The 20,244-nt window shown below is 42.2% G+C and overlaps 2 protein-coding genes across 4 annotated transcripts in view; one reads left to right on the plus strand and one right to left on the minus strand.

Annotated features, from left to right (window-relative positions):
• The window catches only part of LOC112231812 (lecithin retinol acyltransferase), a 61,406-nt gene that overhangs the window by 9,170 nt on the left and 31,992 nt on the right, over positions 1-20,244 (minus strand). The gene's annotated exons all lie outside the window — the stretch shown is intronic.
• On the plus strand, positions 13,324-19,365 carry fgg (fibrinogen gamma chain). Of its 2 annotated transcripts, XM_024398604.2 has the most exons (9): positions 13,324-13,461; positions 13,587-13,634; positions 14,128-14,311; positions 14,682-14,766; positions 15,135-15,265; positions 15,908-16,041; positions 16,323-16,507; positions 17,450-17,727; positions 18,032-19,365. In XM_024398604.2, the coding sequence occupies exons 1-9, from the start codon at positions 13,399-13,401 to the stop codon at positions 18,220-18,222; spliced, it is 1,299 nt and encodes a 432-aa protein (XP_024254372.1). In that variant the 5' UTR covers positions 13,324-13,398; the 3' UTR covers positions 18,223-19,365. The 2 variants fall into 2 exon arrangements, with proteins under 2 accessions (XP_024254372.1, XP_024254373.1); XM_024398605.2 differs by lacking the exons at positions 13,324-13,461; positions 13,587-13,634 and adding an exon at positions 13,767-13,770.

The following is a 20,244-nucleotide window of genomic DNA, read 5'->3' on the forward strand; positions in this document are numbered from 1 at the left end:
AAGGGTTGGTGCCGACTCGGCCGATTATATAACTCAATCGGATATTGTGATATTTGACATTGACAATGTGGAAGACTATAATCTATTTGAACTTCACAAATCAAAACTGTGCCGTTCTAAGACCTTCTTAATGTTCAGTTGCCACCCTCTTTTGCCCTCAGAACAGCCTCAAGGTGGTGAGGGTAGGGGGTAGGCAACAACATCTCCTCCCCGCTGATCCTCAACACTGGGGCCCCACAAGGGTGCGTTCTGAGCCCTCTCCTGTACTCCCTGTTCACCCATGACTGCGTGGCCATGCACGCCTCCAACTCAATCATCAAGTTTGCGGACGACACAACAGTGGTAGGCTTGATTACCAACAACGACGAGACGGCCTACAGGGAGGAGGTGAGGGCCCTCGGAGTGTGGTGTCAGGAAAATAACCTCACACTCAACGTCAACAAAACTAAGGAGATGATTGTGGACTTCAGGAAACAGCAGAGGGAACACCCCCCATCCACATCGATGGAACAGTAGTGGAGAGGGTAGCAAGTTTTAAGTTCCTCGGCATACACATCACAGACAAACTGAATTGGTCCACTCACACAGACAGCATCGTGAGGAAGGCGCAGCAGCGCCTCTTCAACCTCAGGAGGCTGAAGAAATTCGGCTTGTCACCAAAAGCACTCACAAACTTCTACAGATGCACAATCGAGAGCATCCTGGCGGGCTGTATCACCGCCTGGTATGGCAACTGCACCGCCCTCAACCGTAAGGCTCTCCAGAGGGTAGTGAGGTCTGCACAACGCATCACCGGGGGCAAACTACCTGCCCTCCAGGACACCTACACCACCCGATGCTACAGGAAGGCCATAAAGATCATCAAGGACATCAACCACCCGAGCCACTGCCTGTTCACCCCGCTGCCATCCAGAAGGCGAGGTCAGTACAGGTGCATCAAAGCTGGGACCGAGAGACTGAAAAACAGCTTCTATCTCAAGGCCATCAGACTGTTAAACAGCCACCACTAACATTGAGTGGCTACTGCCAACACACTGTCAATGACACTGACTCTACTCCAGCCACTTTAATCATGGGAATTGATGGGAAATGATGTAAATATATCACTAGCCACTTTAAACAATGCTACCTTATATAATGTTACTTACCCTACATTGTTCATCTCATATGCATACGTTGATACTGTACTCTATATCATCGACTGCATCCTTATGTAATACATGTATCACTAGCCACTTTAACTATGCCACTTGGTTTACATACTTATCTCATATGTATATACTGTACTCGATATCATCTACTGTATCTTGCCTATGCTGCTCTGTACCATCACTCATTCATATATCCTTATGTACATATTCTTTATCCCCTTACACTGTGTATGACAGTAGTTTTTTTTGGAATTGTTAGTTAGATTACTTGCTCGTTATTACTGCATTGTCGGAACTAGAAGCACAAGCATTTCGCTACACTCGCATTAACATCTGCTAACCATGTGTATGTGACAAATAAAATTTGATTTGATTTGAATTCGTTGAGGCATGGACTCTACAAGGTGTCCAAAACATTCCACAATGTATTTCTTTTATTTAACCTTTACTTAACCAGGCAAGTCACTCGGCAAATGTTGACTCCAATGCTTCCCACAGTTGTGTCAAGTTGGCTGGATGTCCTTTGGGTAGTGGACCATTCTTGATACACACGGGAGACTATTGAGCATGAAAAAGCCAGCAGCGTTGCAGTTCTTGACACAAACCGGTGCACCGGGCACCTACTATCATACCCGGTTCAAAGGCACTTTGAAACTTTTTAAATCTTTTGTCAAACCCATTCACCCTCTGAAAGACACACATACGTAATCCATGTCTCAACTGCCTCAAGGCTTAAAAATAATTATTTAACCTGTCTCCTACGCTCCATCTACACTAATTGAAGTGGACTTAACAAGTGACATCAATGAGGGATCATAGCTTTCACCTGCATTCACCTGGTCAGTCTATGTCATGGAAAGAGCAGGTGTTCCTAATATTTTGTACATTCGGTGCAGGTCGACCCCTGACACTGGTGGTTCGATTACCATGTCCACCCTACCTACTCTATCTCCCCCTCTTCTTCTAATCGGTCTAAATGAAGCACAAAAAGATACTCCCAAAAAGTATTCCAAGTATAGGGTTATGTGGTGGAACACGCAACCACACAAAACCCAACAGAACCACGTAGATACGCTCCAAGCAACCTATTACTGTCTGAGACAGAGACAAATCTGAAATTAGTTTGAGGTGTTTTGACTGCACTGGCGCAGTTTGTCCTCATTTAAACCTTTGAATACATTCCATTGTGGAAATGCTATAAGCGACCCATTACTGTCTGAGACAAACCCGAGATGTGACAGTTTCTCCCCTCAGTAACAAAACTGAAATGAGTGTTTTGGTTGCAATGGCACAGTTTGTCTTCGTTTAAACCTTTGATTGCATTCAGATGGCAGTGCTCAGAGCAGAACTACTGCCCAGTCAGAGATCCCGATTCCTCTGATTTCTCAACCCCCTGAATGCTTGAAATCCCCTGGAAAACAGCGTAGAGGGGTGTCCAACGTATCAGAACACCGAGTTCAATTCAATCAAACTCTCATTCTGGATTTTTTTTCCACCACGACCCTTTTGCCCATGGTCAAATAAAAGCACGTGAGAGCTACAACATTGACATTGCATTCCTAGTCATCTTTATTGAAGTCTAGTTGGGAATCTCAGTACATTGCTGTATCATATTGTAACAAACAGCGACATGGGAATGTCCCTTGTGGGTCTCGAACTCCTGGTCTCCCAGATCGAAAGCCTACCGAGGCAAGGGTCTTGACACTGCATTTCATGATACCAAGTCCTTCACATGAACACGAATCTCCGATGACCTCGCAGGCAGCACACCACTATAGCGAACGGTGACAGGGAAACCCCCCCCTGCGGATCTTTTGCGAACGCCAGGGTCGTGGGTTCAATTCCTGCTTGGGCCACCCATGTGAAAAATGTATGGAGGCACTTACTTTAAGTCACTTTAGATAAACGTGTCTGCTAAATGAGATACTTCTGGAGATCATAACCAGGCCGTTTAGGCTAGGGTCAGGGCTGATAATCTGTGTCAGGCGACTGAAATAACAAAGACCTAGAACGCCCTGATGGTTCATATTCAGTAGTAGGCCTTTAAGAAACAAACAGGAAATATTGTCTCTTCCGTGGCCTCAAATGAACCAAGTATTCCTCTTCAAGTCTTGGGACATATGAGGACACTGATGTGTTGTTTATGGTCTCGATGCCAGAAACAAATGGCCATCTGGTTCCATCCTTCAAAAGTTCTTTAAGAATACATACCAGATACCGCAGCCAATTAGCAGCAAATTGCCTATTGGAAGCCTTTGTTTTTGTTCATAGGCTTTGTGCTAAAAATGTGTGTAGCGTTGGGGCTACACAGTACACACACTGTGTGTAGCTTCAGTGTTAGCTTCAGGGCTAACAATGTGTGTAGCGTTGGGGCTACACAGTACACACACTGTGTGTAGCTTCAGTGTTAGCTTCAGGGCTAACAATGTGTGTAGCGTTGGGGCTACACAGTACACACACTGTGTGTAGCTTCAGTGTTAGCTTCAGGGCTAACAATGTGTGTAGCGTTGGGGCTACACAGTACACACACTGTGTGTAGCTTCAGTGTTAGCTTCAGGGCTAACAATGAGTGTAGCTCAGAACAACTCTCTTCCCAGGAGGACCACAATGAAAAGGACTGTCACAACATTTTTTGAATGGTTGTTTTCACAACGGTGGTTAAAGTAATTGATTACAGACCGGTGATTGATTTTGGACAAATGTGTCATAGCTTTCACATCCTGACTCATGGGAAAACTTGGTGTGTCAGTATGTCTGAAAAACTTTCTCAGGAGGTTCAAAGCAATTTTAGGTCAAGAACTGGCTACAGTGATGTTTATTCTTTTCGACAGGGCAGGAGATGCATGGATATTCCGGAATATAAATAGTGAATTGCAATATATCCAGAGGGCTAAATACTTTACCAATTTTCCACAACACACAAGTCTTTCTCTTTTCAATAGGAATTCATGTTGAATCAATGTGTAAAGGCCTATACATTGAAATACAGTCAAGTCCCAAATTATTGTCACGCTTGATCAGTGAATGTATTTATGAATAGACAAAGCCATCTATCACGTGACACCACTCATACCTATGTGAAGACTCAATAGCGCATTGAAGCCAAATGAAGTCGGTTAAGATGGCGTCTCCGGTCGGGAACAGTTTGTGCTGCAGGCTGAGATGAGAAATGATCAACTTATTATGATTTCCCCAAAAATTATTTCCAAATAATTGGTTCAAGGACATACATCTGGTGTATTGGAAACAAATGTTAGTACCATGATTGTCTTTGAAAATGGTGTATATTTATATGAAGAATTTTTCCCATTCACTATAATGGGGATCCTGTTTTTGTCTATCAGTGCCTGCAGTACAGAGGTCGGCCTTGAACCCCGTGGCTTCAATGAGAGGAAGCAGTCATTCTCCAGTGCTCTTTTTAAAGATGATCAAACAAGACTATACAAAATAAATAATATGAGCTTTTTATTTTTTTACCTTTATTTAACCAGGCAAGTCAGTTAAGAACAAATTCTTATTTTCAATGACGGCCTAGGAACAGTGGGTTAACTGCCTGCTCAGGGGCAGAACGACAGATGTGTACCTTGTCAGCTCGGGGGTTTGAACTCGCAACCTTCCAGTTACTAGTCCAACGCTCTAACCACTAGGCTACCCTGCCGCCCCAGCTACAGTACCAGTCAAAAGTTTGGACACACCTACTCATTCAAGAGTTTTTTCTTTATTTTTTGACTATTTTCTACATTGTAGAATAATAGTGAAAACATAAAAACTATGAAATATAACACACGTAGTAACCCAAAAAGTGATAAACTAATCAAAATATATTTTATATTTGAGATTCTTCAAAGTAGCCACCCTTTGCCTTGATGACAGCTTTGCACACTCTTGGCATCCTCTCAACCAGCTTGAGGTAGTAACCTGGAATGCATTTCGATTAACAGGTGTGCCTTGTTAAAAGTTAATTTGTGGAATTTCTTTAATGCGTTTGAGCCAATCAGTTGTGTTGTGACAAGGTAGGAGTGGTATACAGAAGATAGCCCTATTTGGTAAAATACCAAGTCCATATTATGGCAAAAACAGCTCAAATAAGCAAAGAGAAATGACAGTCCATCATTGCTTTAAGACATGAAGGTTAGTCAATCCGGGAAAATTTCAAGAACTTTGAAATGATGATGAAACTGGCTCTCATGAGGACCGCCACAAGAAAGGAAGACCCAGAGTTACCTCTGCTGCAGAAGATAAGTTCATTAGAGTTAACTGCACCTCAGATTGCAGCCCAAATAAATGCTTCACAGAGTTCAAGTAACAGACATATCTCAACATCAACTGTTCAGAGGAGACTGGGTGAATCACACCTTCATGGTCAAATTGCTACTAAAGTACACCAATAATAAGAAGAGACTTGCTTGGGCCAAGAAACACGAGCAATGGACATTAGACCAGGAGAAATCTGTCCTTTGGTCTGACGAGTCCAAATGTGAGATTTATGGTTCCAACCGCCGTGTCTTTGTGAGACGCAGAGTTGGTGAATGGATAATCTCTGCATGTGTGGTTCCCACCGTGAAGCATGGAGGAGGAGGTGTGATGGTGTGGGGGTGCTTTGCTGGTGACAGAGTTGGTGATTTATTTAGAATTCAAAGCACACTTAACCAGCATTGTTATTACATCATTCTGCAGCGATATGCCATCCCATCTGGTTTGCACTTAGTGGGACAAAAAAAAATTCAACAGGACAATCAACCAAACACACCTCCAGGCTGTGTAAGGGCTATTTGACCAAAAAGGAGAGTGATTGAGTGCTGCATCAGATGACCTGGCCTCCACAATCACCCGACCTCAATCTAATTGAAATGGTTTGGAATGAGTTGGATCACAGAGTGAATAAAAAGCAGCCAACAAGTGCTCAGCAAATGTGGGAACTCCTTCAAGCCTTCCAGGTGAAGCTGGTTGAGAAAATGCCAAGAGTGTGCAAAGCTGTCACCAAGGCAAAGGGTGGCTACTTTGAAGAATCTAAAATGTTTAATATATTTTGATTAGTTTATCACTTTTTGGGGTTACTACGTGTGTTATTATTTGTTTAACAATTTATTGGTTACTACATGATTCCATATGTGTTATTTCATAGTTTTGATGTCTTCACTATTATTCTACAATGTAGAAAATAGTAAAAAAAAAATAAGAAAAACTCTTGATTGAGTAGTCTATCAAAAGTGTGTAAGTTTTAGCATGTGTCTATTAGTGTGCCTAGACTTTTGACTGCTACTGTATGATTACATGATTTAAAGATGGAATACGCAGTAGGAGTAAACAGCGCCACGGCCGCACTACCACCATTGTTGTTGTTTTTGTTGCCGAGCTGTGGAGATGTCGCACCGTATGGTCAAAAGTATTACTGTATGCTAAAAAAAACAGCGTTCTTTGTTTGCAGCAGCTTCTTTGTTGTGGTAATATTGCAAACAGACGTGGCTGTTTCACCATTACGGATTTCACCTTTAAACTAATACAATTGCTCAGAAGAATTGACTTTGTTTGAACGAGTCATATTTTTCTCTCTCAAAAAAGATTGGGGTCAAAATAATTTGGCACCACTGTTTTCAATAGCTTGCGAGACCTCACCTTCCGAGGATAACAGCACTGATCCTTTTTCTCAAATGATTTAGGGGATCTTAAACCAGTCAAATCTTATTGTATTTGTCACATGGGCCGAATAAAACAGGTGTAGACCTTACAGTGAAACGCTAACTTACAAGCCCTTATCCAAAAATGCAGTTTTAAGAAAAAGAAGTGTTAAGTAAAAAATAGATAAGTAAGAAATAGAGAAATAAAAGTAACAAATAATTAAAGAGCAACAGTAAAATAGCAAGAGCGAGGCTATATACAGGGAGTACAGGTACAGAGTCAATGTGTGGGGGCACTGGTTAGTCGAGGTAATTGAGGTAATATATACATGTAGGTTGAGTTAAAGTGACTATGCGTAGATAATAAACAGAGAGTAGCAGCAGTGTAAAAGAAGGGGCAATGCAAATAGACTGGCTAGCCCTTTGATTAGGAGTCTTATGGCTTGGGGGTAGAAGCTGTTAAGAGGTCTTTTGGACCTAGACTTGGCGCTCCGGTAGCGCTTGCTTTGCGGTAGCAGAGAGAACGGTCTATGACTAGGGTGACAATTTTTAGGGCCTTCCTCTGACGCCGCCTGGTATAGAGGTCCTGGATGTGAGGAAGCTTGGCCCCAGTGATGTACTGGGCCGTACGCAATACCCTCTGTAGTGCCTTGAGATTGGAGCTGAGCAGGGGTGTGCTATGTCTTCCTTTTCCTGTAGTCCACAATCATCTCCTTTGTCTTGATCACGTTGAGGGAGAGGTTGTTGTCCTGGCACTACACATCCAGATCTCTGACCTCCTCCCTATAGGCTGTCTCATCGTTGTCGGTGATCAGGCCTACCACTGTTATCTCATCTGCGAACTTGATGATGGTGTTGGAGTCTTGCCTGGCCATGCAGTCATGAGTGAACAGGGAGTACAGGAGCGGACTGAGCACACACCCCTGAGGGGCCCCCGTGTTGAGGATCAGCGTGGTGGATGTGTTGTTACCTACCCTACCACCTGGGGGGCGGCCCGTCAGGAAGTCCAGGATCCAGTTGCAGAGGGAGGTGTTTAGTCCCAGGGTCCTTAGCTTAGTGATGAGCTTTGAGGGCACTATGATGTTGAACACTGAGCTGTAGTCAATGAATAGCATTCTCACATAGGTGTTCCTTTTGTCCAGGTGGGAAAGGGCAGTGTTGAATGCAATAGAGATTGCATCATCTGTGGATCTGTTGGGGCGGTATGCAAATTGGAGTGGGTCTAGGGTTTCTGGGATAATGGTGTTGATGTGAGCCATGGCCAGCCTTTCAAAGCACCTCATGGCTACAGACGTGACTGCTACAGGTCCTCCGTACAATATCTTTCCAGATCCTTGATACCCTTCATTTGTGCTAATGGGCTGCCCTCTTCAATTCAAACCACAGGTTTCCAAGTCCGGAGACTGAGATGGCCTTTGCAAAATGTTGATTTTGTGGTCAATTAACTATTTTAGAAAAAATGCTCAGTGTCTTTATCCTCTCAAGGTGAAGTATTGAACAGTATTGAAAACAGTGGTGCCAATCATTTTGAACTCTTATCATAAAAAATAAAAATAAATACATTACTTATAACTTTGTATAAAATAATATAATTTTCCAAAAATGTTGAGCACACAAATATAGCTCAGTATGTTTATTATTTATTTGACAGTCTTTTTTGCTCATCTTTATCAAGGGTGCCAATAATTTTGGACCTGACTGTAGGTCACCTTAACTGTGAAATGAAAGAAACCTCTAATCGTTTCGCTCTCTTACCAGTAGGCATGCCTTTGCTACAATTCACTGACGTCAAACAAGGCACTCTTGAACATACTGCATTGTCCCTGTGTCCCTTTCGAGTGGGGACATTTGCATGCGATGTACGTAGGCAGGTCAGTTTTTTCTTCTTTTGGGGGGGGGGTACAGCATTGGAAGTAGCCTCCATTCGTACTTTTCTCTACTCTATTTACCCCCTACGTGCTCTGCTAGGCTCCAATTCAAATCACAGAGTCCCAATAGCCTAATTGTTGGTGTGAGAGTGTCTCAAGAATACAAAATAAAAACGTTTTAAGCTCTTCAACAACAAAAAGCTGCTTTGTTTTTGCGCAACATCAACACATGGAAATGTGTTTTCCCAACAGGCAGAAGCCAAACTAACAATTAAATGCCCACATGTTACTGAAACTATAATTCAAGGCCCTTCTCGTAAAACAGTCATTTGATGGCAGTGAGAAACTGACGTGGACTATTGTGTTGACATTGCATCACCGCCGACCGTGTCGTCTTTACCCGCCTTGTTCTTTCTCAACGGAACACAAAGGTCTTTTCAGAAGCACCATAAACAGTATTTGTGTGTCTGTTCATTCGGTTTGATTCACTTCATAGGCTTAACAACGCTCATTCAGATAGATTGACGGGTTAAAGAGATGTCTCTGTCATGCTGTGAATCACAGGCCTTTTTAATGGTTGTGGGAACGTTTCCTCTTTTTCGCTGTCTGTAAAAAGAATGGTTGTGGGAACGTTTCCTCTTTTTCGCTGTCTGTAAAAAGAATGGTTGTGGGAACGTTTCCTCTTTTTTGCTGTCTGTAAAAAGAATGGTTGTGGGAACGTTTCCTCTTTTTCGCTGTCTGTAAATAGAATGGTTGTGGGAACGTTTCCTCTTTTTCGCTGTCTGTAAATAGAATGGTTGTGGGAACGTTTCCTCTTTTTCGCTGTCTGTAAATAGAATGGTTGTGGGAACGTTTCCTCTATTTCGCTGTCTGTAAATAGAATGGTTGTGGGAACATTTCCTATTTTCTGAGAATAGTTGTGAAAACGTTTCCTATTTTTCAGTGTCGGTAAGACGAATGTTTGTGGTAATGTTTCCTATTTTTCTATGTCTGTAGAAAGAAGGGTTGTAGGAATGTTCACTCTTTTTGTAACTGTCTGTAAGAAGCTGAGATCCAAACTGAGGCTGTTATAATATGGACACCGTTGTCTTAAATTTAGCTCCTGGGTGAAGTTTCCCCTCTGTACAGATCTAGGATCAGCTCTCTCTCCCCCAATCCTACCATTAGTATGGAAAATGCTAAACAGACCCCAGATCAGCATCTAGAGGCAACTTCATCCAACAGCTGAATTGTTTATGGCCTCTCCAGTGTTCCTCAGATCATGGTAGCTCATCTCCCTCTGGTGGTTATCCTAGGAAATGCAGCCATGAATAGGACACATTTGCCCGCCCTACTACTGACAGAGGCTCATTACCAGGGGTGGAAAGAGTACTGAAATATCCTACTCAAGTAGGGGTACTGTTACTTTAATGACATTTTACTCAAGTAGAAGTAAAATCACTGCTATAAAAAAGTTGCTCGAGTACATGTACAAAGTAGCTCATTTAAAAAGTACTCAGTGTAAAAGTATTTGAGTTACTTTTTAAATAAAAACATTGACCTTGATAATTAGCTAATTTCGCTAAGGTTACCTGAACATTGTTACAAATTATATTTTCCATGCATTAAATTGAAAAAGGAAGAGAGTAAATCAATGTACAGCAGGAACTAATTTAATTTATTTTATGAGTCGCAACCAGGCACATCTTTTTATTTATTTTATTTCACCTTTATTTAACCAGGTAGGCTAGTTGAGAACAAGTTCTCATTTGCAACTGCGACCTGGCCAAGATAAAGCAAAGCAATACGACACATACAACAACACAGAGTTACACATGGAGTAAACAAACATACAATCAATAACACAGTAGAAAAATCTATATACAGCATGTGCAAATGAGGTAGGATAAGAGGGGTAAGGCAATAAATAGTAAATAGGCCATTGTGGCATCTGTATGTAAAAGATGAAGGATTTGTCCAATATACTATTACATTTGAAAATAAATTAAACATTCAAAGCAATTAAAATGTTCCCCATTCAATCCCTCATTCATCTCTCTGTTACTTGTTACGTGTCCATGTGACCGGCTGACATTCACTCACTCATTAACAGTCCCTCCCTCCCTCCCTCACCAGGGGTGGAAAGAGTACTGAAATATCCTACTTAAGTAGTACTTTTACTTTAATTCATATGTACACAAGTAGAAATAAAATTACTGACTTTGAAAAATACAAAAAAAAATGTACAAGTACTCCGAAAAGCTACTCAATTACAGTAATGAGAGTTTTTGTAATTAGTTACTTTACACCTCTGGTTATTATTCATCATTACAGATGCTTTTCATCCCCCTATTTGTTAAAATTAGTATTGGGGGAAGTGACCCCTTCCATTAGGGGGATCAAGGATAATCTGATCTGTGGTTAATAGCAATTCCTACTTCGACTCTCCTCAGCTCTTTTTCAAAACCCATTGGATCAGAAAGCCAGAAGTCTCAAAAAGTATGCAATTGAGATTCTCCTATGGTATGCCAGAGTATTGATCCATACCAATGTCTCCTACAATCATCAGCAAGAAACAGAATAGCATCAGCAACATTGCTCCAACTGTCTGCCTCAGCATTGCCTATCAGAATCTACTTGGTTACTAATATTAACACAAATGAGTCTCCATAATGCTAGAGAACAACTTCAGCCTGTTGCAAATGAGCTCATCTGAAATGTACACCACTTTCACAACGACCATTGTTAGGAAACAGTTGTAAACAAACGAAGTTACAGAGTTTGTCTTACTAGTACTTGTGAAACTACTATAAGTGGAACTCTCTTCAAATGAAGTTGCTGTTTTTTCTGTTTCATTTTCACATCTTATTGGAAGGTTTGAAGAGAGGAACAGTCGGGCACTACTTCCAATGTTTGGAAAATAAATATTGCATTAGTGGTAATCATTAGCTTGAGGCTGCCTACAGTACAGTGGCTTTGTGCCCACAAGTTGTGTTGGTATTGGGGGAGGATGGATCAAGTTGTTCCTAACTGCTGATCCGGGGCTAGGTCTTTTTTTACTCTCCTAATGTTCAATGGTAGGATTTGGGGTTAAAGGGTCAATCTGCACTTTAAACAATAACAAAGCCGTCACTGTTTCAGTAAACAGCTGAGTGATGGGCATGAAGAAATGTTGGCACTTTCAAATTCATAGACAGAGCTATGGAGATGTCCACATGATAGTTTTAACCATGTTTTAAGATTAAACAGCCGTTGTTTACAATCACATTGTTTACAAACAAAGCTTATACACTACATGACCAAAACTATGTGGACGCCTGTTCGTCGAACATCTAATTCCAACATCTAAGGGCAGTCAAGTTCTTCCACACCGATCTCGACAAACCATTTCTGTATGGACCTCACCTGGGGGCATTGTCATGCAGTTGGAAACACAGAATCATCTAGAATGTCATTGTATGCTGTAGCATTAAGATTTCCCTTCACTGGAACTAATGGGCCTGAACCATGAAAAACAACCCCAGACCATTATTCCTCCTCCACCAAACTTTACAGTTGGCACTATGCATTGGGGCAGGTAGCGTTCTCCTGGCATCTGCCAAACCCCGATTCGTCCATTGGACTGCCAGATGGTGAAGCGTGATTCATCACTCCGGAGAAAGCGTTTCCACTGCTCCAGAGTCCAATGGCGGCGAGCTTTACACCGCTCCAGCCAATCCCTAGCATTGCGCATAGTGATCTTAGGCTTGTGTGCAGCTTCTCGGCCATGGAAACCCATCCCATGAAGCTCCTGACGAACAGTTATTGTGCAGACATTGCTTCCAGAGGCAGTTTGGAAATCGGCAGTGAGTGTTACATCCGAGGACAGATTATTTTTACTCACTACGCGCTACAGCACTCGGCGGTCCCGTTCTGTGAGCTTTTGTGCCCTACCACTTCAAGTTGTTGCTCTTAGACGTTTCCACTTCACAATAACAGTGCTTACAGTTGACTGGGGCAGCTCTAGCATGGCAGAAATGTTATGAACTGACTTGTTGGAAAGATGGCATCCTATGACGGTGCCACGTTGAAAGTCACTGAGCTCTTCAGTAAGGCCATTCTACTGCCACTGTTTGTCTATGGAGATTGCATGGCTGTGTGTTCGATTGTATACAGCTGTCAGCAACGGGTGTAGCTGAAATAGCTGAATCCACTCATTTGAAGGGTTGTCCACATACTTTTGGGCATATAGTGCATCACTCTTGCCACAAAAACAGCCAAAGGGTAGAGGACTGTAACTTGAGGAGTGATTGCAGTCCTAAAATAACCTTTAAGGGGGCACACAAATTATAGACCTTTTATTTAGAAAACACTAATATAATATCTAATGTAGTATCTTGTCATATGTTTTATACTGGTTGGATTGGAATTTGCAAGGTAATGATATGGCATGATTGACCCAGTGTTGTTTTGACCCCAATAAAGTTCACCACGCAAGCCTGCTGCCCACGATTTTCCCTGTGATCACAAAGCCATGGAAGGAACCACACCAAACCTGTTAATCAAATCTGTTAATCAATCCCTGTCACATCTGGGAAATGACAAGTAGTAGGACATTTGAGTCACAACGTTGTTGAGTCATCTACTAGGACATGACTTGGATGACCCGGTTCTGTTTACACGCGGACCCCTTATCTGCAACAAAAAGGAGGACCTTGATCGGATAAATATACCATCAGGGGCCAGAGGCTCTTCATTCTCCAACTGGACAACACCACAACTGGTGTACCAAAGGCTAGTAACATGGCTCCTTCCCTTTTGTCCACAGCTGCAGGCGTTCTTTTGCTGTTCTCCCTCTCCTCTGCAGTAAGTGTCACATTTCAGCGAACCTGTCTGAATTGAGCGTGTTCTCGTAAACAGTGTTCTGCAACAAGAGATACAGTGGCATCTACTAAGATTACAGACTGTGCTGTTTTGCTTCTGTTCCACAGCAAACGAGGGGAGACTATTCTGAAGACTGCACACCAAGGGATGGATTTGTAAGTATGATTGTAGATGGATGCGCCCAGGTACTTTACTCGTTAAGCAGTGTGTGTTCAGGAAGAAATTACCCCGTCTTACTATTTCATCCTCTTTGTGCCGAATACTTATTGACATTGTTATTTAGATGGATTTGTTGCTGAATTATATTCCTCTCACGCAATATTATATGTAGTTAATTCTGGGACATTACAACCAATTTAGTTGGTGCCTCTTCAAAGAACACACGTAATTAAACCTTTTCTAGTTTCTTTGAATCCAATGACGTTTTCCAATACTCACACACCCCCACTGTCACAATATAGCAATATATTGTAAATATGTGTCCCCAATGGCACTCTATTCCATATAAAGTGCTCTACTTGTGACCAAAGATCAATGTGCCCTGGTCAAAAGGTAGCGCACTATAAAGGGAATAGCATGTCCTTTGCGACACAGACACATCTCTCACAGTGTTAAAATGAAAGCATCTATGTTCTGTGCCTGTTGTAGGGCAAGTACTGCCCGACGACATGTGGCGTGGCTGACTACCTCAACAGGTACAAGCCGGCGGTGGACAAGGACCTTGATGAAATGGAGGACATCCTGGGTAGAATAACCAACCTTACCACGGGGGCCACGGAGAAAGTCACCTATATGAAGGATTCGGCAACACAACATCAGAAGTCTGGTGGAGGTAATTGACTTTTCTGTACCTTTGGTTACTTGACTGTGTTAACCTGGCTAACACAGAAATGAAGAAAAAAATCAACACTATTAGATGTGGTGCTAAGAAGTGGAGGAGTCAGTAGCAGAAAAGTCGAAACTTTAAAGGAATATATCAATGTGACACACTCCGCTTTTCATTGCTACGGGATTTGATTTTATATCACTTCACAAACGGTTTGTCTCGAAGGGAGAAAACATTTTGAAACAGAGTGAATCCGTGAGGTCTGAACTTTCTACAGTTTGACACCCAGGTGTTAGGCTAATTTTAAAAGAAGTATAGACTCTGGCCACTCATTTAGGTTACTGTAACTGAAGCAGGTATTGTGATTGTTCCGCAGACGTCCACTACAAAAGGTCCGCGAGCATACTGGATGATGTCCTGCGCTTTGAGAAGACCATCGTCTCCCAGGAGGAGCAAATATAGTAAGTCCTTCTTTTAAACCATTTTTTTATTTTAATTTTTTTTTACATCAGAATCTAATTTGGTCTCAATTCACTTACAATTGGACTCAGAACTTTTCCTTAGTAGAGCAATTCACTTCTGGAATTGATTGGGAATTAGTTGGAATTGACCCCAATGCTTGTATGTCTCTCAGCGGCTAAAGCTGGTTGAAACCATTCAATGACATCATTACAAACAATCATTCCCTGCTGGGGACGAATTACCTGCTAAAATTGGAAATACCCGGACTAAGTAAGGGTACAAGTGTCAAATGCTGTGTACTTCAAACACATTGATAAACAAACACACCTGAGAAACCCGTCTGTCCCCCCCCCACCCTTCTGCTCAGTCAACTCCAGGGGATGCTGGAATCCAATAAGAAGAGGATGTTAGACCTCAAACAGATGTCCATTCAGCTGGATCAGAAATGCCAAGATCCCTGCAAGGACACCGTGGAAATCAAACCCATTACAGGGAAAGGTATCATCGACAACGTTCTGTAGGTCGTTCCCCATTTCATCAGAGAGGTTGCTCAATCCTGCTCCTGGAGAAATCGCTCTACGTACCCATCATTTGTCCTTGTTGCTTGTTTAGTCAGAAGCGAATCAATGGCATCAATCAATAGAGGCTGAGCCGATTTGTCCCAATCCAGTTATATGGATGCACTTTAGCAATGGTTAATGAATTCATTTGTTTATATCACTTGTTGGCATTTCTAAGTGATATTCTTTAAGTGAGGGGTATCAATCCAGTTATATGGATGTACTTTAGATTAGTTTAATGAATTACTTTATGTCATTTATTGGCATTTTATAAGGGATTCTTCCATAAATAGGTATACTGTAGCTTTAATTTAATTGAAATGATCAAAAATGGCTGTTAATAAATACCACAGAGTGGATCATTACCAGGGACAAGGGACAATAAATCAACAATGCTCAAGATCATAAGAAAATAATCAGCAATGTAATAGAGCCAGAGCTCATTTCCATATGTAGTCCAGGAACAGGCTAAAAACACTACAAAAAACATTGTGCCTAGCGCATTGCCTTATGGGATCAGTAATCTTTGTTATTAACACGTAACAACATGGTCATGGCATGTCGTTTTCCCCCGTATTAGATTGCCAGGATATTGCCAACAAGGGTGCCAAAAGCAGCGGTCTGTTCTATGTGAAGCCACTGAAGGCTAAGGAGCAGTTCCTGGTCTACTGCGAGATCGACAGCTTCGGCCGCGGCTTTACCGTCCTGCAGCGGGTACGTGTGTTCTTCCCTTGCAAGTGACACGTAGCATATTCATTATGGTTGGCCCGTGCAGGATTCAAACCCCCAACCCCACCAGGCTCCAACCCACTGAGACATTGGACGTTGGAACCAGGGTTGGGGGTTAATTCCATTTCAGTTATTTCAGATAGTAAACATTCAAATTGGGATTTCAGTTCCCGGATTGACTAAAGTGAAATGGTATTGACCCACACCCGATTGGAACCACATATTGTATTATTGCCATAAGCACCGTCCAACATATATCTCCACAGAGACGTGATGGCAGCGTGGACTTCAACAAGGACTGGATCCAGTATAAGGAGGGCTTCGGCTACCTGAGCCCAGATGACACCACCGAGTTCTGGCTGGGCAATGAGAAGATGCACCTGCTCTCCACCCAGTCCTCCATCCCATACGTGTTGAGGATCGAGCTCACCGACTGGCAGGGCAACAAGAAGTACGCACTACTATGTTCTCTACTAAGGCTACTACTAGTGCACACTTAGGGCCTACATTCCCCCTCTCCTGAATAGAAAATGGTGTTCAAAATGTAGTGGGAACAGCTCAAAGTCTTATCCCAGCAGGTAAAACTGGTTGCAATGATGTCACTGCAACCCGTTGTAAGGCCGTTATAATGACATCATTGCAACCATCTTGACCCACTGGGATGCTTACCAATCCAATTCTGTGGTGTCTAGGTTTCACACTATAGAAATGCTATAAATACCAGATTTTGCTATTATCAATTCCCCCTCAAAGTTATTGGGGGCTTGGCACCATTGCTCTTGCCTATATGAGACATTTACTCGCGCAATTCTCTCCACTAAATTACTGAAATATTTCAGCAAGTCAAATTTTCACTTAGTCATTAATGTCAATAAGAGACTAAGTTGACATTTGACTTAAGTGGAAGTTAGGATTTGCCCCTTTAATATATTTAGTCCTGAAATATTTAGTGCCATTTAGTGCTATTTTATATGATGAATAGTGGAAATAAGCAGCGGTAAGCCTTTTCTTTGGTGAGGTGTCTAACTTAAAAAGAATATGTTTCTCCACACATCTCAAACCTCTGGACTTTAGTTTGTGGAATAGATTTTCTGGTGCCAAGTTACATAACTGAAAGAACTGACCTCCACAATCAAAGCAAACAACGTATTCTACTTCATGACACTGGTTTTTGGAGGCCATGACCCAAGCCGTCAGGATAGTATGCTGCCTTTTAAATGAATACTTTGTGGCCTGTGTGGTCTAGTGCTGTGTGCAGCGGACCCCGGTACTCACACCACAGTAGGGTTCAAATGCCTTTCTGACCTGCGCCGCTCATGCTTTTCTTGTCTTATTTATTCAATAAAACCACACGCGTAAAAAAATATATCATGTATTTCTTTTCTTTCTTTAGGCATGCCGACTACGCCATGTTCAAAGTGGGTCCGGAAGTCGACATGTACCGTCTGACCTACGCGTTCTACTTCGGCGGCGACGCGGGTGACGCGTTTGACGGCTTTGACTTTGGCGATGACCCCAGCGACAAGTTCTACACGTCTCACAACGGCATGCAGTTTAGTACCAGCGACAAGGACAACGACAAGTTCCAGGGCAACTGTGCTAAGCAGGACGGCTCCGGTTGGTGGATGAACCGATGCCACGCCGCCCACCTCAACGGGAAATACTACCCGGGTAAGGACACACACACGTGCACAGACACGTGCGCACTCTCACACACAGACACGTGCACGTTCTTGCGTTTTTCTGTTTTTCTTTGAAAGAATACTACTCTCCAAGTAACATGAACCATACTACAGTTATACATTTATGCAAGTCACTACCAACCTATACCAATGTCAGTTTTGGGGTTTCTCTGACATTTCTACTGTTACCTTTCCAAGAAGGCCACATTTAGGAGTAGGCCCAACACTGTGATTTTCTTACTTGTAACAAACGTTTCATTGACACTTCTCTCCTTCCGTCTTTCCATCCCTAGGTGGGAAGTACACGGAGAAGGACGCCGGCGAGTCAGGCTACGACAATGGCATCATCTGGGCCACGTGGCACAGCCGCTGGTACTCCTTGAAGGAGACTACCATGAAGATCATCCCCACCAACAGGATCACGGCGGGAGACGGACAGCAGGTCGGAGAGGTCAAACAGTTTGGAGGCCTGGGAGACAACTAAAACACATACTGTGTCCTGGGAAAGTTCAAGGAAGCTCGAACTTCCTTGAATTTGGCCGGGCACAGATTAAGCCAAGTCCTAAAACGCACATGGAGAATCTCTATTAAACATGTAGTCCAGGACTAACTTTAGGCCTAATCTGTGTCTGGGGAAAAAGGCCCTCTGTCTTGTAACTTTTTTTTATTGGTTCGATCAATTTCGGTTTTTTGCCCTCTTGCCTAAAATATTGTCTATGATCAAATCGCTGTTGTTGGACCTTGGAAGATTGGTTTGACTTCTTCTATTTAGCACCATCTTAGAACAAACTTTATCTACTGTCTATGGAGAATAATTGGATCTGGTTGGTTTAACCAGTGAATAAATGTTGTATTTGTCTACATGTAAGATGTATTTTGTGCTGGTTTTAGATACCCCTGCCCCGACTACATGATCTAAGACAGGGTTTGAACCTGGGTGGTCTGAAAGCCATAAGACTGTGTAAGCCCTCTAAGCTAAAAGCCAATACCTCAGGGAGATAACACACGTCTTCAGGTCTCAGGCCAAGGTGCCGAATCACCTCAAATAGCATTTAAAAGACCATGCCAATTTCTTTATTGTACTTTCCCTGATATCCATTCGTGGTACCACTTGTAATTGTTCTAAATGTGATAAATGATACCCACATTTATATGATATACATTTAATTTAGAAATCGAACAAGCAGTATATGATGAATTGCACATAGGCATCGGATGATAAATTAAATAACCATGGAAGTTGGTGGCGGCATCGAAAGGATTTGAAATAGAAGGCTCTGTGCTGGGAGGACCAAACTCAATCAATTTGTTCAACGATTTTTAGAAGCTATTCTGATTCACTGCTATTTTGAAGTTCTTGGAAATCATCTATTGGAAGTTCTTTGAACCAATATTCAAATGGCCTGGTTTGAATTCTGAGAGGATGTGTCAACGGGGAAACAAACTGACGCTATTAGGTAGGAATGTGAAGTAGGAATTTACCGTATTAAAGAGGGTATGTGTGTTTTGCCCACCAAATCCAGGGTCATGTTCAGTATGGACAAAACGTTCTGAGACAGAGTGAAACTATTACAAATCCTGTTATGTCATTTATGCTGTTCTATTACAAAATAAATACCTACCTGAACATACGACTCAGTCAATCTTTTCTTTCCTACAACACCAACAGTACAGGAATTAGAACCTATACTGTTGTTGTCCCATTGGTGCGTGGCATTACCAAGACAAATGTTCTCCATACATGTTTTGAGAAGAACATGTTGTAATCATTGTCACGTGATTTACTTGACTGTGCATGGACAAAACCATGTTTGGATGTCATTCGGTAGATGTGGCACTATGACCAAAAAGCCTCTGAGGCTCTCGCTCTTTCTCCCGTCTAATCAGAGGGATCTCAGAAAGGCCTTGTGTGTGTGTGTGTGTGTGTGTGTGTGTGTGTGTGTGTGTGTGTGTGTGTGTGTGTGTGTGTGTGTGTGTGTGTGTGTGTGTGTGTGTGTGTGTGTGTGTGTGTGTGTGTGTGTGTGTGTGTGTGTGGGTGGTGTTTCTGCTGACTGGTAAGTAGGCTATGTGTGGGTGTTTATTTGTCTTTGTTTGTACATTGCACAGGTCCCCTATGTGAACACTCTTTATGTCAATATTACCCAACATGCATTGCATTTTCCTATCAGCATTTTTATGGAGTCAACCAAAAGCCAAAATTAGTAAATTAATGTATTTCATAACGTACTGCTGCAATTGTCATCAATTTACAATAACTTTTCCATCCAGGGGATAAATGGGATCAGGGAACACTTTTATTCAACACTTTTGGATAGTAGTATCGATGTTGGTTGAATAGAAGTCCACGTCTCTGACAGACATTCCATACTTGTTACTCATATTGAGTCAAATATGTTAGCTGCAATATGCTTAATCATGTTTTCGAAGCATTGGACTGCAGGGAAATAACACAAATATGCTAGAATCTACAGTAGAGATTAAGAGATTTCTGGTTGCTTTTTGATTG

This window comes from Oncorhynchus tshawytscha, linkage group LG34, assembly GCF_018296145.1.
Source record: "Oncorhynchus tshawytscha isolate Ot180627B linkage group LG34, Otsh_v2.0, whole genome shotgun sequence".
NCBI lineage: Eukaryota > Metazoa > Chordata > Actinopteri > Salmoniformes > Salmonidae > Oncorhynchus > Oncorhynchus tshawytscha.

Excerpts from the sequence above, each read along its gene's own strand:
- fgg (XM_024398604.2), top strand. The coding sequence starts at position 13,399 with ATGGCTCCTTCCCTTTTGTCCACAGCTGCAGGCGTTCTTTTGCTGTTC. Across the intron at positions 15,266-15,907 it reads CAAACCCATTACAGGGAAAG|ATTGCCAGGATATTGCCAAC; the intron begins GTATCATCGACA and ends CCCCCGTATTAG. Across the intron at positions 17,728-18,031 it reads CAACGGGAAATACTACCCGG|GTGGGAAGTACACGGAGAAG; the intron begins GTAAGGACACAC and ends TTCCATCCCTAG.